Source organism: Belonocnema kinseyi, chromosome 6 (genome assembly GCF_010883055.1).
Source record: "Belonocnema kinseyi isolate 2016_QV_RU_SX_M_011 chromosome 6, B_treatae_v1, whole genome shotgun sequence".
Taxonomy (NCBI): Eukaryota; Metazoa; Arthropoda; class Insecta; order Hymenoptera; family Cynipidae; genus Belonocnema; species Belonocnema kinseyi.
In genome coordinates this window covers 132,957,202-132,981,940 of record NC_046662.1, presented here as the reverse complement: position 1 = coordinate 132,981,940, position 24,739 = coordinate 132,957,202, and the positions used below count along the sequence as shown (strand labels likewise).

The 24,739-nt window shown below is 34.7% G+C and overlaps 1 protein-coding gene across 3 annotated transcripts in view; it reads right to left on the bottom strand.

Annotated features, from left to right (window-relative positions):
* LOC117174965 overlaps positions 1–24,739 on the bottom strand; it is a 183,973-nt gene that overhangs the window by 8,066 nt on the left and 151,168 nt on the right. For 2 of the 3 annotated variants that reach the window (XM_033364436.1, XM_033364437.1), the window contains one exon: positions 14,381–14,891. In XM_033364436.1, the coding sequence (XP_033220327.1) occupies positions 14,381–14,891 (511 nt within the window). Of the gene's footprint in view, positions 1–13,788; positions 14,125–14,380; positions 14,892–24,739 lie in introns of all 3 variants that reach the window. The other variant, XR_004467410.1, reaches the window with a different exon arrangement.

Below are 24,739 nucleotides of genomic sequence, written 5' to 3'. Positions count from 1 at the left end.
GTACAATTCGGAGAATATTAGTTGAGTCTCACCCATGACTCGCTTTAAATCGTGTTTTACATATTTGACAACACTTTCCCATAACCCGCCAAAGTATGGGGCATGAGAAGGAATAAAATGCCAATTTTTTCCCTCTCGAAATGAAACGTTTGTTACATTTTCCTGGAATTCAGATCAAGTAACAATTTCGCAAGTTCGTTAAGCTAGTTGCAAGAACCGAAAAAATTTGTTCCATTATCCCGATTATACATTGTGAGGACGACCTCACCGAGATATAAAACGTTGAAGGCAACTCAAGAATTCGTAGGTCGTTAAGTCTCGCTATCTCTAAATGAATGGCCTTTGTCACAAAGGATACAAAAGTACATAAACACAACTTGGCTGTCATGCGACTTCGAGTTCTATCTTTGACAAGGTACGGCTCTACATAATAGACTCCGCATGAGTTAAAGGGACGGGCTACTGGTTTGAATTGGAAAAATTGCACGCCTTTTCTAAGCCAAGCTTGATAATGTTTTTACATGAAAGTCGCCAATATTGCTTTCGCAGAAATGCTAACACGCTTTAAAATGCAGCATGTCTTAATTGCTTATGTTCGCCCTTAATAATTAATTTCGTTAACAAGTGTTATTGAACCATCCACACACTCTGAGCAGACCCAATTCGTCAAGAAACAGTTTGAGCGATTTAAGCTAGCTAGAGTTTGCAAATTTTCTTTTTTGATCAGTAAATTGAATTCAGTGCGAAAAAATACTTCCTGTGCCATTTTGATCAGTCGATGTTTCGTGTATTTTAATTCTTGGGATGTGAGAAATCCTATCTTGAGATGGGTATTCGGCCTGGCTAAATTATTATTAATTCGAAAACAATATGAGAGTACCCTAATTAATTTTATAAAGGAAAAGAAAGGTTTGAAAATGATTAAATCATGGTGTGTGAGAGTAGCTTGATTTGAACAACAGCTTGATTTAATTCCGGGAAAGATTTCAAGATTGATAGCTTCTGAAATGGATCAATTATCAGAGCCCTGTGATATCCAAGTTGGCCCATGCCACCAGATATCTGATTTCGGTAGTTCAGAATGATCGATTCTTCTGGAAATAATATCCGCATGATTGTCAGAAGACGAGACGTGGTTCCAGATTCAATCCTTTGTCAGTTCTTGTACATTTTTTGTCCTGTTGACTACGTAAGTTTCCCATTCAGACCTCAAAAATATACGATCAAAGGTCATATTTAGTAAAGAAATTACTTTGTGATTTTGCACAGAAGAGATTCACGGCGATATGTCCTTAATAGATTATCGAGCGTATGTAAATAGATGCTCCGTACGCCTTTTCCGAAACGTCGCAAAACCAGTGAGTTTCTACTGTAACTGGATTTTCACCTAAAATCAGTCTTAGAACGCTTACGTCAATCAGGCTGTACAGTTTATCTTTAAATTCTACCCATTCAGTGTGCATTCTTTGAGGTAAAGATTCGTTCCAGCCCAGTTTCAGTTCTCTTTGAACTCTCAGTTTCAGAATCTTTGCTCGTACAGCGCCAGGACCAACGAGACCGAGAGGATAAATAATTTGAAATACAATTGACAAAATAGTTCGTTTTGTAACCTTCAGCTGCTCAGGAATTTTCACAGAATATTGAAATTCATCGAAATTCGATTTCTTAAGCTGTCTTAAAGTTTTAGTATCCATATCTCCCTGCATCAGTCGATCTTCAATTGAATGGTTAGCTGTCCGAAACACTCGTTCATCATTCCAAGAAATTTCCGAAATGATAGACCAGATAAATCCAAAACTGACGTAAGTTCATCCTTAAGTGGTCTCTTTTCTTCGAGTTAGTCTGCACCTGTTAGAAGATCATCCACGTAAAAGTCATTTATAATAAAATTACTTGCAGTTGGATATTCTTTTTTCGCCTGCCTTCCAAGATGCACAAAAAACGGGTGGCCAAGTAGGGTCCATCTAAGTAGGGTCCATTTAAGTAGGGTCCATTTAAGTAGGGTCCATCTAAGTAGGGTCCAAGTAGGGTCTATCAGCACATTTTGGCAATATCAATTGAGACAATTCAGAGAGGACCATCTTGAACCGCGTGTGGAAAGTGCTGTACATCTTTCAGTGACAATCACTACATAGTTTTTGACGACCCATCGAAAATTATGCGAACCCTAGTGGTCGTACTGCCAGGCTTCCAAGCAGCGTGATGCGGAATATAACAAGTTGGAGTATCAGAATTAATTTTTCCTGAAGAAACCTCTGTCATGTTGCCTGCAGTTTCGTATTCGCTCATAAAATTAAATCACCCGTCCTTAAGTTGCGAATCCTTAAGTAGTTTTCGCTCCAGGCAGTTCAGTCGCTTTCCTCCAATTTCCAACAATTCTACTAATTCATTACCCGTCAGAATTAGGAATATTAACTATAAATCGCCCATCAGTTGCGCGCTTAGTTGTCGCTGTAAAGTTCTGCTCACAAGAGTTTTCCAGGTCGAAAGTTCCTTTACCTTAATTGTCGAACACCTGTTCTACTTCCCAGAGTCTCTCAACTTGATTGTGCAATTGCTGATTAGTAATGAGTTGACACGTAGTTCTGGTCTTTTGCAGTAACGAACCATCTAGACGAAGCCTAATCTGCTCAAAGCATAACAAATCCCCGAATAATCCAGCTCCGATATGAAGATAAATGTGAGGATTTTTAATTATAGGGTCGGGTAATTTAATATCTGACGAAAGAAAGATTCGATCCACATCTCGTGATGCAATTGGAACGTAGTTTTAGTAATGCGAGTAGTGACTAAACATCGTAAAGAGGTTTAATATTCGCCAAGTTTAGATTTAATGCCAAAGCGAATTTCTTTATATAATTTAAGCCTGACCGGCTCGACTCCTGAAACTGACAGATTTTTAGCTAGCTACGTGCGAAGAAATTTGGCCACATTGTTTTTTGTTGAGATTGGCGGCAATCGATTTGACCTGAAAGTTACTCCCGTTTTTTTATGTGATACCGTTGTAGGAATTTACAGCGATTCTCGAAGAAGGTTACAAAATCCGTCAGTTTTGTTCTTTCATCTACTGTTCCTTGCTTTTTTCCCATTTACTTTTAGGGTTGAAATCTTCTCATTTTTTACTCATGAGAAATAGTAGTAGCATATCCCATGAATCAGAAGGGTTAATTATTTGCTTCTAACACGCGTAAATTGTTATCAATATCATCAATAAACTGTCGAAATTTTATAACAGATTATTTTGAAATTACATTAAATTCACAAAATGCTTTTGTATCTTTTTGAAGAAGCGCGTAAGTCCTCCTGATCTCTGCCGTTAACAATTGCTTCGAAGGAATCACGAAATTCAATCCAGTTGTCAAACTTGCCATCAAAGATGGGTAATGGCATTTTTGGACAGTGATAAACAGAATCGCTGTTTATTGTAAGGGAAGTACCTGCATTTATAATTGGAGTCGAAGAAGAAGCGGTTCTTTCAATATCGAATTGGTCTTTTTTAATAATGTCAGCTCTAGTAGAGGCAACTAATTCGCAAAATATATTTGCGGGAATATTCTTGTTTTTCTTCTTCTTGCTGTCTTAGATCCTCAGTGTGAGTATCTGGATGTAATTCAAATAAAATCTGTACAAGATCAAATTTCTCGTAGTAGGATTCTAATTTTTCCAATTTAACACAAAGCACATCTACGTCCAAGCTACTTTTAATGCAAATTCAAATTTAAATAAAGTGTAAATATAAGCGCATAACACAATTTAAATTGAAATTTGAAATTCAAAAGTTATTATTTTGACCTGATCGAAGAAACGCGAAAGTTCAATGTAACCATTTGATTTCAGAGCCTCGACCAAAACTAATGCTCACTAACAACTTATTCTAATGTTTGACACAATCACATAATATCACAAGAGCTGTCCGGCGGAAAACTTATTAAGTCCAAGTAAAAGTAACACAAACTGACCAAATTCTGAAATAATCACAAGTGTCTGGTAATTATAAAGTCTAAATGATTACGAACACAATTACTGGAGTTAATTAAGCTAGTTCCTGGTTACATGAAAGTGCAAAATAATCAAAGTTCAATTTACAGTAAAAATGTGTTCAATGCCTTAAAATTCATCCGGTTTCGAAGCACCAATGCTTATACACATAATCACGCTAATATTGAAAAAAATGTCATTCGATTCTATATTTTAATTTTATCGGTTTGCCCCTTCTAACATGCTTCTTCGGTGCACTGAAAATTACCACTTAATCTAAAAATGTCAGTTCTGCACCAATTTTACACATTTAAGCACTTCATTATTTTGTCAAAATTTATTATTGTAATTTGTTTAAAAAATTAAAAACTATTTAAAAATATTGATAAATATTCCATCAAACCAAGCAATAACAAGTTTTGGCAAAAAAAAAACGAGAATAAAGTGCTCAAAGGTGTAGAATTCGTACAGAATTGACATTTTTGGTTTTAAGGGTACTTCTTGAGTTACCATGGGGAGTGTTCTGTGAGTTCAAACCCACATGATTGATACATCCAATTCTTCGTCGAAAAGTGCTATAAAATTCCAGTCACATGTCCCCATAGTTCGATATTTGAACCTTTGGTTTAATTTGTAACTTGTCTTTGAAAAGTGTCCATAGGTTTCAAAGAAAATGATATATTCCAGATTCTTGTGTTGGTGCTGGAAGGCGACCTTTTAAACCTTGATGTATCAAAAAAAGTTATGTTTCAAAAATGTATGTTCCAACCGTGGCACTTGCATCTGACAACTTGTATATTATTTGTCGCGCATTGGAATATTTTTTCGTAAAGTTTACTAGTAAAACCTCAAAATTTTTCAGAAAACATTTTCAGTGAAAATGGCTTTTTGTAATGTGGAATCAATTATGGAAATGTCACAATCGCTGCAACTTTTTTACTTCAAGGAAAAATGAGAAATAATGTGAAGTTGTTCTGTAAAACTAATTGTAACGATGCAATTAAATGATGTATATGAGAATGAAGAACAATAGAGATGCGAAAAATTTCCTGACAATCTTAATATAATAAAATATTTTCAACGTTTTTGAGCAGGATTCAACACTTGACTTTATGGAATCATTCCGAAAATATTGAAAACATCAACAATGTTTTTTAACTATTATACGAATGCAAAAGTTTGGTATAAAATCATAATCATCTGAGGCTAATGTAAAAATTTTCTCATTTCTCTTTCTCAAAATCTTGTACAATGTAAACAATGTAAGCATGCCTAGCGCAAGCTAGTCTAATACAACAGTACTAATACAAGCATTTGAAGTTTATAATTTCCTTTGAACGTGATGGACTTTTTAAATTCAAGTCTCAAATTAAAAACAAAGGTGCAAACATCGAACAAACTTGGAATATTGCACATAGACTTAAGTATTTCATATGAATATAAGTCATTTCCTCTATTATTCAAGATTTAAGTTGTGGCTAAATAAAATATTTTAAAAATTGGAGTTGTCGACATGGCACGGTTGTGACGATTGTAGTGCATTATGGGCCTTAATTTCATAAAAATGATTATCTCATAATATAATTTATCAGGAACTATTAAATAAACATTATGTCCACATGATTATATGCTTCATTGTTGGAAAAATGTTTACTGTATCGTTGAAATCCTTAAAGGACACAACACTGAGAGTTTACGGAGAATCACCCATATAGCATTTATGCACAAAAAAGGTTTTATTTCGAAAGCTTATATTAACATTGTAAAAGCTTCAGTTTAATTATTAATTTAGCCCTTAAAAGTCTTAATTCCTTCATGATATGTAACGGTCTCAGTGGGACGATTTTGACCCCAACCACATTATCAGCTTTTCTGAATAAACTGAAGGGTTTTTTGAGTTGAAAAAATTCATAGATGATCATTGACTACTTCTTCAAAAAAGAGCTCATGTTATTTTTATAAAAATAATTTTTAATTAATTAGGAAAATATATAATTGCAAAAAATTCGAAAAATGACTCTTTTTACTCAAAAAATCCTAACTTTTTTTTTTTTAAATCGAAACTAAAATTGCTAGGTTTTCTTCATCAAAATATAGTAGTTTAAAAAAAATAGTATGAAAGTGGTCGTTTAAAAAAAGGTATTTATTTTGGGAAATAAAGTGCAAATTTTTAGTCAATTTTTAAAAACAGATTTTTCGAATATTATAGCATTTATTTACCAAAAAAAGCAACTAAATTATTAAAAATCATAGGAAATGTTCGTACACGACCATAATAAATAATTATATACAAAATTAGTAAGAAACAAAATCGAATGCTATCTATAGACCAGCGCAATGTTAATAAAAGTCCTAACGATGCGAATCGCAGATTCAAAAGATTCCTCGAGAATCTTTTCACGAATCAATCGTTGCAGCAAATTATACGACATCTACAATTTGAAAACAATGGTTGCGCATTGTAAGAAAAATTATACTCCCAGAACACACTCTACTCACCTTAAGATGATTTTAATCCGAAAAACACCACAAATAAAAATACGAAAAAAAATCGAAAATGTTCGTATCGGTCACACTGGGGTCCTTGACAGCACCACTCACATTTGATCCACTGTCACACATAGAATGACGAGATTGAGCTTTGGCTAGGTATGCGAATTGAGAGAGTAACTCTCTAACTCAAAATAGATGCCACTATAAGTCAGTATTTCGAACATGAAAAGGGGGTTATTTCAAATGAAAGAAGCCTTGCCGCGAACGACCCCAGTGGGATCAAGATCAACAAATTTGAAATGAATTTACGTCAAAAAACATGCATATTGGTACTATTTATTTTCTTCAGATGAAATAAGTTGACTAACATCAGTTAGGTTGAATTATTCTGTCGGGATTAAAAAAAATGTTCAGCATAGAACTTCCTTAAAAAATGAAGCGTTAAACGTAAACTTTATCATCAAATGTATTATATCGTCTCATAAAAGCCTTCACAACAATTAACTGCGCGTAACACGGCAACAATGCCACAACCACGGCAAAGAAATTCAGGGATTTTTAACTGCTTTTTAACTGATTTGGAAAAAGACAACTCATAAGTAATTGCTAAGGGTCGTTAAATTTTAGACGTTATAATTGCATACAAGGCAACACAATGATGTATTTTATTATTTAGAACACCTTTGAAATGCAACCAAATAAGTCAGGTCAAAAAGAGGAACTTTAATTAAGAGTAGGTCAAGAAAAATCAATTTGTAAATACGGATCCAGCAAATGACCTTATACTAAGTATAGTCCAGTCATCTGGTCGGAAAAATAGAGCGAAAATGGTAATTTCTGGGGCAGTCATTTTTTTCTCTTAAGTAATTCATATGTGGGTGTATAATATGGAGTCCGGTTCTGTGAACAGGACTTCGTCCCGGAACACGGGCATTTTTTGGGAAAAGGTGCAAAATATCACATTCCGTTAAATAGGTGCATTCCTGTGCATTCGAGAGGTAAAAGTGTTCTTATAAAAATTAAAGTAGATACAAAGCTGCATAAAAATAAAAAAAAACCTGTAATTTCAAAAATAGAACATTATCCTAACTATAATGGATTGCGAGTTAGCACCTGCCAAATGTGACCCATTTCGACCTGAATTTACAGGTAAATGCAGGTCATTACTCGTCACCTATTGGAAGTAGGAACCTTTTCTTTTTTGTAACTTACGCAGAATTAAGTCTTCTTGTATTCATTCTTTAGGAACTTTCTTCTGTGACAACCCCGTAATGAGCTACTCGTAAAAAACTGAACATTGGGAATTTACTTGTAAATTCAGGTCGAAATGGGTCACCTTTGTCAGGTGCTAACTCGCGATCTATTATAGTTAGGATTATGCTCTTTTTTTGAAATTACAGGTATTTCCATCTACTTTAATTGATCTATTGACCATTTTTAGATCCCGCCATCAAGTTCCGAGCTGCAGAGAAACAAAAAACAAACTTGTGTTTTTTGGCAAAAATTGGAAAAAATCGGGGTTTCTTGAAAGGCCGTAACTCCAAATCTATTGATGATAGAAGAACGTTCTTTTTTATTTTTACGCAGAATTGTATTTACTTTAATTTTTATAAGAAAACTTTTACCTCTCAAATGCACAGGCAAGCACTAATTCTTTGGAATGTGATATTTTGCACCTTTTCCCAAAAAAATGTCCATTTTCCTGGACGAAATCCTGTTCACAGAACCTGACTCTATATTATATACCCACATATTAATTAATTAAGGAGGCACCATCGCTACAAGAATTTTCATTACCATTTCAAACAAAGTTTCACGATATATAAATATGATCACCAAAGGTACTCAGTTAAAATCTCAGAACCCAAGGTCGCTTTATAAATAAGTTATTATATTTTTAAATTTCGTCCTAATTAACATTGCGTCTTATGAGAGATGGCGTTTTTGAAGTCTTTACTGAGTGATATCTAAGTAACCACCATTAAGATATTATTGACAATTTTTTAAATGAAAAACAGGTATTTCAAAATTGAGGTGCAAAAATAATATGAACCATTTGGTTCCTGTATATACGTGAAAAAAAAAATTAATCACGAAACTTGCGCTTCTGAACGTTGACTATCGCAAGCTGGCAACATCGCGAGGTGCGATCAATGTAGATCTCAGTCAGCCGTTGATTCATGTCGCCAGCGATATGATCACAATGTTGCCAGATTTGAACTCAGTCATACGAGTCTAGGTAAACTGCGTATTCGACTGATCTCGGCTGTAGCGATGGTACCATATTTGTTTACTCCTTAAGAGAAAAAAATGACTGCCCCAGAAATGACCATCTTCGCCCTATTTTGCCGACCAGATGACTGGACTATACTTAGTATAAAGTCATTTGCTAGATCAGCATTTGAAAATTGATTTTTCTTGACTTACTTTTAATTAAAGTTCCTCTTTTTGACCTGAATTATTTGGTTGCATTTCAAAGGTCTGACAAATAATAAGATCCATCATTGAGTTGCCTTGTATGCAATTATAAGGTCTATAATTGAACGACCCTTGGCTCGGTGAAAAAAGATTGAAAAAATATGCAAATTTGGAAGAGCATTACTCGTGACCTTTAAAGTCATTTGCTGGGCCCGTATTTAAAAATTAACCTTTCTTGACTTACTCTTAATTAAAGTTCCTCTTTTTGATCTGCCTTATTTGGTTGCATTTCAAAGTTCTGATAAATGATAAAATCCATCACTGAGTTTCCTTGTGTGCAATTATAAGATCTATAATTTAACAACCCTTGGTTCGGTGAAAAAAGTTTAAGAAATAGGCATATTTGGAAGGTAACTTGTGACCTTTTGGATCCGAGCTACATAAAAAAAACATGTGATTTTTGGTAAAAAATTGGGGTTCTTTGAAAGGCCGTAACTCCGAAACTATTGGTAATAGAACAACGTTCTTTTTAGTTTAACGTTGGATTGTATCACCGGTAGACAAAGAACAATCGTTGCCATTGAACGCATTTTAATTTCGAAAGACTTTGATGAGTTCGCGACTTCTACTCATAGAAAGTAAGGCAATTTTATGAGAGATAATTCGAGGTGCCTGTGAAGAGGATCACGGCAATTTAAATAATGTTACGCCAATTAAGCTTATATGTGTAGGCTAATAAAGCTGATTTATATACTCGTTTGAAAGCCGCGTTACAAATAAAAAAGGAGGAGTCATCAAGCGAACCAGGTGACGGTGACGACTGTGCTGTTGGCCGCAATGAAGATAGTCGAGACCGTGGCAATGTGAGTGAAGCCACTGAGAGGCGATGAGAGAGGCGAATGTTGTTGCCACCAATCAAAGACGCTGTATAGTCAGGTCACACCCTACTCTGTCGTTCAAGAACTTAGAAGATGCGTTCAAGACGGTCAGTGACCACGAAATTGATTACTTCGGACGATGACTGAAGGATTCAGAGGAGACAGCTGAACATAAACAATTCAATTCGGTAAAGAAAAAATCTGATAAGACGTGCCAGGGATTGTATTTATCGGGTATTTAAGATAGAGAGTCACGTTAATATTGAATTGGAAACAGAAATACACTATATCATTGACGGATTCCAGAATAATGAAGCAATCAAGTCGTTTCTTCAGAGAGCGAACAACCATAAAAAGAACCTGGAAATAAATTCAGCTACTAAGAAGTACAGGTGACTCGTAGTAAGTCTCAGGATAGTAAAAGCAAGCAGAAGTAGAGTGGAAATGACAAGAGTAAGAAATAAACGTGAATATTTTGGACAAGAAAGTAAAAGCAAGTTTTTACTTTGACGTGAAAATCGACCGTATGCTGCTTGAGTTGCAAGTGAATGTTTTTTCTGATAATTTTATTGATCATCATCTTTTGGAAGAAGGTGAGCTATCAGATCTCGGATAGATTCGCTTAAAAACACTTCAAGTGACGTGCTTCAAACTGGAGGATGACATCACTCAGGAGAAGAACATGGATCCAGGAAGCAGCAGTACTAAGTCTCTTGGAAAACAGTATTAAGTGTGAATATTCTTCATCTCGCTCTTATATCTCACTCTGCAGACTCAACAAGGACGAAAAGTTTGGAGAAGTTCATTGACAATTATAAACCGAGCCAGATAGAAGGTAGCTGAGTGAAAATGCGAATCGTTTTGAAAGACCCGATTCCAGTTCATCAAGGTCCGAGGCAATTGTCAGCATTTCAAAACGAGAAGGTAAATACAATCATCAATGCCTGGATGGCCAAACAATTAGTGAAGGATAGCGTTTCAGAAGATGCTAGTCTTGTTGCTTTAGCAGAGAGGAAAAATGAAGAATCTCATCTATGTATTGATCATCACTTAATTATCAAGAAAATTCTGACGGATTACTTTTCCCTTCCGCTAACTGAAAATATATAGGATAGATTATAAGCCGCGACTGCTTTCAGTACATTCGACCTCGGCTGTGCGCGGTCGAAACAAAATAAACGCCAAAACAAAAAAGTGAACTTTTGTGTTTTGACTTCTCATTACAGTTTCAAAATGCACTTCACTGTTTTTAAATCTTTAAATATTTGTATACAAAACATAATTATAATAAATACTATGGTGTGCAAGTATTATTTATGTTGAATGAAACCTGAAAATGGGCAGAAATCGTGAAACGTTTTTTTGCATGTACCGTTAGAAGAAGACAGCACAAGATGCACAGCTTTCGTGGTTCCGGATGGGCACTACGAATTCTGAGGAGTCCCGTTTGGACTATGTAATTCACTAGCAGTGTTCTAAAGATATATGCAATCCATGTTTAGGACATTGATTACCAATGGAATATATCTAACATATTTAGATATTTTTTAGTGTCAGTCCAAAGTGAAGAATAGATCATCGTGAAGTTACAACAGGTCTTAGAAAGAGCCAGCAAACATGTAGAGTGGAGTTTTTCAGCCACATCGTAGAAAATGGAACCATCCAACCGCATACCATCAGAAAGGGCCACTTTTTAACTTTTTAAGAGACTGAGTGAAGTAAGAGTTTGGATCAAGTCAAAAAGAGCCATTTGATAAATTGAATGCAGCAATGGCTCAAGATCGGTTTAAAAAAATAACGAGAAGTAGCAGAGACTAATGTTCGCACAGAAGATGCAAAATTACTTAGTGGCTATTTTTTTGCAGAAAGATCTCAAACAGCCTCTTGCAGCCTGTTTACTTCGCAAGTTGGAGACCTCAAGAGAAGAAGACTTGTTTACTAGCTGTGAATTAGACATGTTGGAAGTTGTCAAAGCTTTACAGAATTTCAGGGTATATTTGTTAATATTCCTATGAAAATTGTGACGGATTGTCCAGCGTTTGTTCAGATAATGTCAAAAAAAGAACATATGCGTTAAAATTTATCGACGGGTTATCGATTTCGAATTTAGCAGAGTGGTCAAAGAATGTAGAGCTTGCCCAAAAAAATATTAATTTATTGTACAGCATAAACATTGGTATGACTTCTTTTGATTCACTAATTGGAAGTAACATGAAGCTCAAGGACAATTTAGAACTACGTTCTATTCTGGAAGAACTTTTAACTGCTTTTCAACAAGGGCGTCCTAAGCTTATAGATGAAGCTATCTCTAACATAATGAAAGTCGCCATTCTACAAACTCAACAACTGCCTGGATAGAAATGTCAGATCAAGTTTTTTGGTCCTTATAATATCATTTCTATTCTCCAAAATTATCTGTGCGTGGTGGAAAAAGTAGGAGAACATGATGGACCTTTTCGAATCGGTACAACACGGAATATTATGGCCGGTTGTGGGATCCGAAAATGACCGAATACTGTTTATTTATCCTTCCAAATTCAGATAGCGCTGGAATACGCGTGTGTGAGGGCATGAGTATGACAAGAGAGTTGAAAAAAGATGGACTTTAGGTTAAGCGGGTTAACACGTTGAAGCCTGGTAATTCTTATGTATTTTTTCATTCTTATCATTAAATATATTTAAATGTATTTTAGTGCAATCCTTTCTGTTCGATTTATCGATCCTACAGAGATGTGCATTCTAATCTTGGATCGCACAGGGATGAATACTCTACAAACAAAAACAGCTGTGGTTATTAATTATGGGCAAGAATCCTGAGTAGAAATAAAATGTCTCATAAGGTTGTTACAATTTATAAGCCATCACGAGTAAGTAATCATTGCAGGATTCAGGCCAGGCAGATTTTCTGGGCCTTTTTCTGACATAAAAAATGTTCACATCTCTTCCATGTACCGTTTGATCAATACTGGATCTTCCCCGTCTACAGCCAACATTTCGATTAAGTCATTCTATATACCTACGTATGCTATAAACTGAAAATCAGAAAAAGGCAGTGTTCGGCAATATTTTATTCTTGTACCTACAGGATCCGGAAACGCTGTTTGACCTGATGTTTTCTCGTCCATGATTTAAAAAATATGAAGTACCCCCTGCCAACTTATTCATACATAAACAGTAAACATTTTCCGTTAGTGGTTGTTCCCACAAAGAAGATTTAGTTAATTTCAGACTTTTTCTATCTCGACTGATATCCCAACCACTCAAAATCATATGGCAACTAGAACATATTTTATGTGAAACACATTTCTCATGTTGATGCACAAAACATCAAAATCCAAACATTCTTTATAAATTTTATGATTTTTTCAGAAAAAGTTTACGATCGCTCGGGAACTGGTATTTACTAAAAATATAGCAGAATATATCAGAATTCTTATCACAAGAATGTTTAGAAGTGGAAGCTCGAACATTAGTTTGGGATAAGCAGGTTTGATTTTGCAGAAGGTTCGCACATTTTTAAGTGTTTTAAATTTCATTTGTCATAGCTCTAGAGAAGAACCCAACGTGATAGGAATCTTGGAACGATCACAGGTGAGTCTGCCGTCCTAGGGGTGATAACTCTCCTACCTCCCCAGGCCAAAGCGTGAAGTATAAGAAGTATGCTAGCTTCGCTAACTCAACAGCTTCAAGAGCGAATCATTCTATACATCACCTTTCGGGGTACTTTTTACCGTCTTCAACTTCTGTCGAAGTATCCGTATTTTATTGGCATGCTTTGGCCATTAGCTGACGTACTAAAATTAAACCCTAATCAACATGAATATTTTCGCATTTTTTTGTATTTATATGATATTTGCTTAAAAACAAATGACAAGAAATACCGAGTTTGGATTCAGCGAACGTATAAGAAAAAGAGCACCCTTTTTCAAATATTTTAGTCACCACGCCTTAAGCTTTAACACCAAAATTAGTCACTTCAGTGTTTCTAAGTTATGTTTTGAACTAAGGGACGAAAGCTTACCTGATGGATAACAACAAACAATTGATTCGAATCCGGTGCCCTCGAACACAATCGAGCTCCTCTTTCCAAGGGTTTTAGTCACCATAGTTTCATATTTAACAATAAAATGGGATCTTTCAATCTTTTTGAGATATATTTTCAGCGACCCCAAACACATGAAGTTACACTTTTTTTCTGAAGGTTTTATTCACCAAATCGATTTTTAGTTGTTTTTTGAGGTTAGGGACGAACTAAGGCCTGATATGCTTAAACGGATCTCAGATTCCGATTCATTAACCCTAGAAACATACAGGTATGATGGTCTAGTTCACCGCACATGTCACTTTTTCTCTGTGCCTGTGGTATTATGAAAAAATTCATGGATATTAGCCGTTGGGAACATTTTTCCATATATTTTAGTGCTTGAAATATTAAGACGACATTTGATTCTAGTCAATCAATGAAGAAGTTCGAAAATATTTGATTTCAAGGTAATGTACAAAAAAATTGCATTAATCGGGTAAGATCATAAGAAATCGAAGATTATAAAGTAAGGGCTACCCTCATGAGAAACCATAATTTCACAAAAAAATTAATTGCTCTAAAATCATACCTTGAGTCATCGGATGACGAGTCGCTGTCACTATCACTTTGAGAACATTCAGACTGGCTGTCAAATTTGCGTTCATTAGGTTTCATGGGTCCATATAGAACTGTGTTGAGAGGATAGTATCTCAATTCAGATGGTGTATATTCTCTGTAGTAATCTGTATACTGTCCAGGTATAAGAGCAACTGGATAGTTGCTAATGTTACGTTCTACTTCAATTGTTTGTTCTTTCTTCGGCATATGAATAGTAAACGTTTGTAAATCTAAGCTAGATTTCCGAGTGTCCATACGCGATTTATTTAAATTTATATTCCATGAGAGTGCAGACTGCACTGCCATTTCAGCAAGATCTATCCTATTCTTCTCAGCATTTGCTGCTGCTGTTAATTCTTTCTGCTTTTTCGAATGCTCTTTAACCTGTTTCTCACGCAGATGTTTTCGGTACTCTTCGTATTGATCTGGAAAATCACTGCACATTACGTCCAGTACTTCCGAACTACATACTGATGTGAGTCCTGCAAACATAAAGAAAGTACATTACAATCTAGGAAGGTATCTAATAAAGTATTTTATAAAGTAACTGGATAAAACCGGAAATATAGTTGAAAAAATAGCTATTTGTGATACAAGTACGCAAAATAGAAGATTGCTAATGAATGTGAATTTCTCATCATCAGTTGTAGGCTCGAAGCAAGAGTCGGAGGCTAGCTCAGGAGCCGAATGCAAGAGTGTATGCGAGTGTAAAGAGCTTAAGATAAATAATGAAATCACAAGAGCCATCAATAACCTGTATGCACGAGTATCACACGTTATTTTTGCATCAATCGTCAGAGAAAGTTGCAAGATAAAGGCTGCTCTGAAAAATTGAAAAGAGCCCTGCAACGTTAAGCCCTAATTCTGCCGGTATGCATAATAACCATATTTCAAAATGCGAATGCAGAGGTTCCTCCATAATGTATCAGGCAAGCAGAACTCATTTCCACACCGGCAGAAGGTAGAGTATGAAATGAGTATTTGACGCCTCCCTATCTGCATTCGCAAGCTTCACCCTGACATCCTTTTGTGCATTTGCAAGAATTGAACTTTAGTAGATCATCTGTAGCAGAAGCCGTAGTATATTGATAGATATTAGCCTGCTCCTGCTTTCCTTTCATTCTCATTCTACAAAATTCTTTCCAAAACTAAGCCTGGTTTTAGGTTGGGAATGTGTGCTCTCGTGCTGCTGCTTCAGTCAGCGACCATGACGCAATAATAAATTATTTTTGAGATAGAAATTTCGCGAAGCACTGATATCTATATTTGTTTAATGGGGTCCATTCCTGGAAAATTGTGGCCATATATTTTGAGGAGCAACATTTCTTCGCTCATAACGAAAGCTTCTTTATCAACATCTTTATTCCTGAATACTTTCTGTGCACCTATTTTATCCGTTTACTCTGCAATAAGTATATCTGTTGCAAAGTTTGTTTTTTCCGGGTTTATACAATAAATCTTTGAACACTTGGATAACGTTGTAAAAATAAACACAGATCGACACACTCACCTATAACTATTATAAGAAATCAAACTCAGGAAAATCTCTAATTGTCGTGTTAATTATTAGTTTATCCACAATTGCTTTAGCCTCAACTTTCACTTCAGCATTTCAATAAGGCGATTCTTATTCTTATAGTTGCCTAAACATTTTTCTTGCGACAGGTTTGGGATCAATGTGTCGTAAGAAAGTACGTTTATTGAAACTTTTACTCTTGATATGCGTAATCACTCTGCATATTTCGTACAGAGACGAGTTACATCTTCTGGATAACCATCTAATATGATCTTGGCATTCTATTTATAACGCGATTGAACGTAGGCGACGAAGTTTTCGCAGATAGACGAAGATGCATTTCGCATGATTTTCTCATTGAAGAGTACCCACGGAAAAGGCTAAAGTTTGTATGCGACAAATCGCTCAAGTTAATCATCAGACATTTTTGCAATGCACATTCTTTGAAAAAAAACGAGCATAGATTGATGGTGATTATTTAATTTTTTACACGTACACCTGTATGAAAATCGCCGTCAATGATCCTCTATAGCATATGGAGAATTATGCGGCAATAAGGCCAGCAATTTTCGTACAAATTGAGTGTAGTTCTCCTGATTCGTGAAGGGTTAAACTCTGAAATGCTCGTACACGGCAGAGGTTGATTTGATTCATAAAAAATCCATTTGTAAAATTTGATTACGAGGGAAAGTTCAATTTGATTCATAACTATGTTTGCCTCATAATCAATCAGAAATTCGTAAAAATCATGGTTGACGTAATTTTTAAGTATGGTGGCGCCAGCGGCAACTTTGCGGCGTTAACACCTGAATTAAAGAAAATATTATTTTGTTTGATTGGTTACATAATCATTTTTGGCCATAAAACTAACCGGAAACGAGTTCATTGGGGAATCTTCGGAAAATTCATTTTCGACGCCGTTTTCCTCAGTTGGCGAAGCCAGCAGGAAAATAAGAGGTAGCAAAGTAAAAATTCGCGAAAAAAAACAACACCCGAAAATCTATGAAAATACAACAACTTTCACAAATTTTTCGAAATATTCCCATTTTTAAGCATACAATATCTGGACTATTACCAAACGTAGATTGTTTCGGATATCACTGTAATTAACTTAGCTCAGTAGAATAGAACAGATAGATAAGCCACAACTACGATAGACATACATTTTTTCTTGAAATTCGCGTGACACATTTTCGAGAAAAATGTATTTAAAAAAATTGTAAACGCATGGTCATCGAGCAGATATAAGATTATTTCGAAGCGTCGGTAGCTCCCTGGTAGAGTGCTTGGCTGATAGCCGCAAGGTTGCGCGTTCGATTTCCGCTATTCGTACTTTTTTTATTTTTTTTTATTGATTAAAATACTTGTTTATTCCATTTTTCATAAAAATTTAGCGTAATTATGTCATTCTATGATTATTTATTCCTTATTTTCAATTAAAACTCTATTTATCGTATTTTTATTATCACTAGTTTAGACAATCGTGCATTTTATCAAAAAATTGTATTCTTTAATAGTTTCTACTATTAACGTTTTTAAATTAAGGGCATGTGATACTTACAGTTTCCCCGGCTTTTTTTCCACAAAAATGAAAATTTGTATAAACTGAATTCGGAGATGCTATAAAATATCATAACGGACGTGCCCGGACTCTTTTTTGAGGGATAATAACAAAAAAATGTATTGTGCTAAATAAAAATTTTATGCATATGCATTATTTTGAGGTTACGTCGTTTTCCATCTCTGCCTTTTCGATTTCTGGAAATTATTTATGAAATAAACTTTTTTGATTTCCTGCAAACAAGGTTAGTTCCGGGAGATTAGTTACTATGTTTATTTGTAAGTCCAAAGTCTTCGGCCAAAAATATTGTGTAGATTGGAAGTAACAGTCGGGTGAATTGTAACACACATAACCTTGAAATCTTCACGCACGTCGTTAGCAATATCAAAAATTTCTTGAAAAAAAAAATACAAAAAAAGTGTATCGGGACGTCCGTTAGCATGTTCCCTATCATTTCGCAGATTTTGAAGGCAACATATTTCTTATCCTAGAAAAAAGCCGGGAAATCTAACACTAAAAAATCGATACTATTTCCTAAGCGCATGCAAATTAATCACATTTTGCTAAATTAAAACTTTTTTGAATTAACCCACAAAAAAAGTGTGTAGGGACGTCCGTTAGCATGTTCGCTATCATTTCCCAAATTTTTAAGACAAAATATTTATTATTATAGAAAAAAGCCGGGGGAATCTAAAACTGGTAAAATCGACAATTTTCTAAGTATCACATGCCCTTAAAGAAAGAGAAAAGGGTTGCAAACCAAAACTTCAACAATAAATACAAAATTAAATTGTTTTCGGCAAACTACGAAAAAAACACATAAATAATAAGAAAGGTATCTTTAATATGTGAAATTATACTTTCGAGACACTTCTGGTTCTCGGGAGAAAATATTTGTGAAATGAGTCACTGCATCCACTGGTAATTCGTAATTATAATTAAAATTGTCATTTTCTAAACTCTGTTCCTACTTTAATTAAAAAATTAAAAAATTGAAGTATAAAGAATGTTTATAAAATGCAAAATCGTCCAAACGACTGATAATAAAAATACGACAAAGTGTTTATTGAGAATAAGGAATAAATAATCATTAAATAGCATACGTATATTAAATGTTACCAAAAATGGAGTGAACAAGGATTTTGATAAACAAAACAAAAATGAAAATATAAAAGTACGGATAACGAGTATCGAACGCGCAAACTTGTGGCTATCAACTAAGCATTCTACCAGGGAGCTACCAACGCTTCGAGATACTTTTATACAGCCTCGATGACCATTCGCTCGCAATTTTTAAATGCGTTTTTCTCAAAAGCAGGTCAAAATTGCGCCTTCATAACTTTTCTCAGAAGAACTCTGGTATGTACCTTTCATTGAGGAGAGTAAAAATTTAAACAAAAAAATCAGAGCTAAAGGTCCCCTTTTTAGACAATGCAATCACAGTCGTGTGATTGAATGTCGAATCCCGAACATAGATACTTTATTTTTAATCTCTTTTTTTTGTCTAAAATTTCAAAAATCCTTATTTTCATTATGATTTTGTAAAAATCAGAATGCATCGTTTTAATAATCTTTAAGTACTTTTAAAGCTACTTTGGTATTCCAACATCACTGTAATAAGAATCTTCACTCGTTTTTGTCAAAATTTGTCAAAAATGCTAAGCAAATGAAAAACAAAATTTAACAATTCAAATTATGGACTCTTGCGTCACACACTTTCACTTAAAAGCAAATAACTGCACTGCACCAGTCGCTCATGGAGCCCCAAAAATACATAAACCAGTTAACACACTTGGATTAACCGCATCATACACAAATAGTTCAACATACAATTTAGCGAAGTTTTATAACAATCTAATGTCGGACAGCATTACACCCCGTGGTGCTAGGGTAAAAAATAGTTTCGGATTCGTCAAAAAAATGTAAGAAGTACAAATTCTACCAGGTCAAAAAATCATTTCGTTAGATGCCTACTCCCTCTTCACTAATGTACTCGTGGGACTAGCTGGCACTATCCAACCGTGGCATCAATTCGTGAAAGGGATTAGAATCTGCTTAGGTAATTTAGCATTCAAATTTAATGGTAAATTTTATAAACAAAAGTCAGACCTACCGATGGGGTCCCCCCTCTATCCCATTCTTCCTGATATCGTTATGGAAGACCGAGAAACGAGCTGTCTATCGATACTGAAATTTACGGTCCCCTTCTTCTTCAGATATGTCGACGATATTATCACGGTCATACCAGAAGACGTGATAATTCACATTTTGAATACTTTAGATAGTTATAATAACAATTTAAAATTTACATCGGAAGTAGAATCTAGGGGAAGTATCTGTTTTATTGATGTCAAAATCATCGTATAAAACTCAATAAAAACTTATTGGTACCAAAAACCCAACTTTATCTGAGAGAGTTCTTAATTTTCTATCCCAGCACCCCCAACGCCGCAACCTAGGTGTTATTAACAACTTATTAGACAGAGCTATCCTTCTTGCAGATTAGGACTTTCATTCTGCAAACATAAAAAATATCAAAAACACTTTAATAACAAATTTTCTTTAAAAAAGATTGCTTGTCTTAGAAACTAAAAACGAAACTGATAGAATCTATACAGTAGGTGTGTTAGCGAGTACAGGGCAATTAGAATCATCCGTGACCTCACAAACACAACCAGCAAAAACCAATGTAACGTCCACTAACCATGTGACCACACCAAATGGAAGATATCTGTCCCTCCCTCATGTGCAAAGCCTCTTGGAAAAGTTAAACGGTATCCTCAGACCCTTTAATATAATTCCAGCGTTTAAAAATAATAAAAACCTTTCCTTATTATTAAAATTTATAAGACATAGAATAGCACTAGAGGATAACTTTGACATAGTTTATTTAGTTCCCTGTATCGACCTCTGAAGAATAAATTTGAGATAATATTCTATTGCACACGTCTTGACCTACAATTCACGTATGGGGCATTATTCCTTAACTGCTCTAACTTTAACAGTCATATCTTCCGATTGCCTTCAAATTTTTAAAGTTTGTTTGCCTATATAATAGTAGTATATCCACAATTTATAGACTTTTACTACCATCCCTCCTCGAACTACAGGGGTTGAAATTTGCATCCCCGGGCAAAGCAGGTATTTTCAAATGGTCATGACTTCCTTTCTACAAATGAGAATTTAATTTCCTATGAGTGATTCCTGAAGGGGTTTTCATGCTCTTTATTCTGTGAAATCTATGGTTTTAAATTTTTTAATGTTTATAAACAAATTGCCATTAAAAATGTTTATTTAAGATCTTCTACTCTTCGAGCAGTTTTTATTTTTTTAAAGTATATTTAAAAAAAAAAGCTTGGCTCTTTTCCGATAAAAATGCTGTTTCCGAGCTGTATCCGAGCGAAACCCTTCCTCGCGCGCTCAGACAGGTCGGCCAGTCCAGCCGATGCACCGACCGACATCGTTTCGTTCAAATTTTTTATTCGTTCAAACATACTTTTCATTGGTACAGAAAATTTCCAAACATTAATTTCAGCAGTTCTTAATGCAATGAACATTTTTCCATATACTTATAACCAAATTAGGGAACACAAGTATTTTTTAACAGAGCGTTCACACCTCGTCCCTCCTTAATGTTTTTTTTTTTAGGTTTTGCTGTATATTTTCATCATTACCGTCACATAAAACAGACTTGTGAAAGGCTTAAATTAATTAAAAATAGTTTAAACTATTTATATAAAAAAATTATACAGGATTCGTCCTTTCTTTGGTTGGATTAAACTTGGTCTCGTGTATAGCCGAAAAACAAAAGACATCTACGTCATAGATTTTCATTTGTTTCTCTTATTGTACCAAAAAATAACACGCAATCACATAGGCTGACATTTGTTTCTTGGCTTCAAGCAAAACGTTGCACTGCGTTACTCTACTCTGACTTCAGTCTTCTGAAAGGTAAAAGGCGCCGATGTGTAGTGTTTAGAATTTTTCTGTTTTTTGGACTGTCCGAGCGCGCGAGGAAGGGTTTCGCTCGGATATCTTCGCATAAGTACATAACTGTTTTCAGTCCCAAAATGACAAACAGTATTTTTATCGGAAAACAATCCAGCTTTCGTTTAAATATACTTTAAAAAAAATAAAAACTTGCCGAAGAGTAGAAAATGTTGAATAAACATTTTAAATAGAAATTTGTTTATAACCATTAAAAAATTAAAAACAATAGATTTCACAGAATAAAAGAGCATGAAAACCCCTTCAGGAATCACTCATAGAAAATTCAATTCTCATTAGTAGAAAGGAAGTTATGACCATTTGAAGATACCTGCTTTGTCCGGGGGATGCAAATTTCACCCCCTGTAGTTCGAGGAGGCATGGTAGTAAGTCTATAAATTGGCGCGTTTACTACTATCATGGAGGCAAACAAACTCTGAAAATTTGAAGGCAATCGGAAGACATGACTTTTAAAGTTGAGGCAGTTCAGGAATAATACCCCATACGCGCTTTTTTGCGGAAACTGATAAACTTCTATATTCTGGGGGTTATAAGTCTGAGCGCGCGGACTTGCTCTTAACTTGTTTGCTAGGGGCCGCGTCACATAGAGTTGCACATAGGTGTGCCACTACTCCAGTGAAATAGGTGTTAGCAATGTCGCATCGCTTACAGATTGTCTCTATTGTATAAACAGCATCCACTCATCACTCTAAATTAATATTTATTAATATTAACGTTCCTTCTATTATTTAAAAGCTCATTGCAGACAATATTTTCTGGGTGCCTTGTATATTAGTTTTGATTCAAACACAAAAAATTGTATTTGTTTACTATCATTATCATTTCTATTATTATTTTTTGAAATTAAAGTAAAAATAGGGCGAAGTTTACAAAACGGAGATATTTAATCTCCCCTCACACAGAGAAAAAATTGAATACATCATGCGGAAATTAAATGTGGAGAAATTTAATTTACCTAATGAGTATCTATTTTGCTTGAATCACCTGGCTAGCTCAAGTCTTAAGGGAAAATGCGATAGAAAATTCCAAGCAGTGAGCAGAAGAAAAGATATAAATGAAAAAAAATATAGCAGGTGGTTAGATTTTGAGATTAAAATTCCTGATTTAGATATGGAAGTAGAAAAAGAAGAAACTAACTTGCTACGTACATTAGGTTCTGTTCGTCCATCACTTTCATTAGTTGATGGCTTCTTATCATACATCTAAGTCATGAAATCGAAAAGATTTGAGTGTGGTATTGAAAGAAATGATAAAAGATCCAACTGGATCGGCAAAAGTGAGACAAATTATGCAGGAAGAAAAAGCCCTCAACTGTAAATATGACTAAAGAGAAAGGTTTAGCTGTTCCGTTAGATCAAAAACTGAGTAAATATACGTACATAGCTATGAGAGCTGATTTACATTTAAGAGGAGCATATATTTTTCCTCCATATGTTCAAGTTAGAAATACGAAAGCTTTAAGTATGCCTCTAAAAGATGACCCAGTAGTCACAGAAACATCAACTGAAATCTCAATTCAAGCTTTGCTATATCATAACTCGAAAAGGATTTGTGAATTGCAAAACTATTAATTATCTAGGGCATCGTGAATTCAAGCAACACAGAAGCTGAAACAATTTCAATCTGTTCCCGGGGTTTTGATGGTAGTTCAGGCCACTCATCTTATGAACACTTGTTCAAAGATAAATCTATAGTAATCAATGATGAAACTACATTAATACCATTGAGATAAGTTATTGCAAGTAATATACTTTGGAATAATAGAACATCACAGACATCGCGATTTTATCGCGCTATAAACATTCAGTTCGCTAAAGAATCAGAAAAACTCATTTTAGATCAGAAGAAAATAGTCGACGTTCAAATACAAGGAAAAAAGTCTATTGAAATATCAATAGACGACGTCAAAATATGTATACACTTTTCAAGGCATATGACATAGATTGACGGTAAGGTGTTACATTTCGCAACTGGCATTAGATCAATGCAAACGTGCCCCATATGCCACGCAAAGCCATCGCTGTTTAATGACCTCTCCAATAAGAAAAAATGACTCTTTGTACCTATTCCTGAGTCATTTCAACTCGGAATATCTCCTTTACATAGTTGGATATGATTTTTTGAATGCTATATTCATATTCCATACAGACGACCTGTCACAAAATGGCATATGAGAAGCGCGCAAGACAAAGAAATGTTTAAAAACAGAAAAGTCTGATGCAGTACAAACTTTAGAAGAAATTGGGACTTAAAGTTGATTTTCCCAAAGCTGGTGGTAGTAGCTTTACTAATGACGGTAATACCGCTTGTAATGCTTGTTTTGGATTGAATAATTAATTTCTTCGTAACTTCAAAACAATACTGATATCTTGCCATTTACCAATAAATGTAAATCTCTTGGACGAACTATGCACTGCTAACGGTCGGCTATACGTTGACCCTTATTTTTCGTACAAAACTCATCCATGTTTCTGAAATTATGAAATACTGTATATTGCCGGTTGAAATGCTGGGAAAAGAAGTATCGGTAGCTAGTAACAAAAATTACCAAAATTACGGAGTTAATCATAGCAGAACATATTTCCGAGCTGCTACTATGGCAGATATGTTTGGTGGATTGTTAGATACTTCAGACCTAAAAATATCGATTATGAATTTGGATTCAGGCATTCGAAAAAGTGTTAAAAGAAAACAGGTTCAAATTCCCGAAGAAGTCTGAAAACGTCTTGCTATTCCTGAAGTGGACGAAGTTAATGATGAAAATATTTCTTAAAGTTCATCAAAAAGTATTATGAATTATTTTGAAGGCATAGCCGGACTTCCAGAAATATAATTATTGGATGAGTTTGTATTAACTGATGAGGAAGATTGATATTTATATCCATAAAGATTTATGAAATTTAATCATTGACCTAGAAAACCTCCTGATACCGATATTGAAAAAAATCACAAGTTTATTTAAAATACTCGAGCGCCATACAGGATCAACCATTTTGCTTTTATTAAAAATTTTTGATTACGAATTCGTAATAAGCAACCACGAAAATCCCTTTATACCAATTTTGAAAAGAATTAAAAATTGATTTAGCATACTCGTCCACCATATTGGATCCACCATTTTTTCTTGAATTTTTTACACTGTATTCATAACACAGGCCCACAAAAAAAAACAAAAGTGTCTGTGCAATTGACCAGACCTATATATTCTTATGTATTTTTCGACGCTGAATCCGAATTTGCAATAA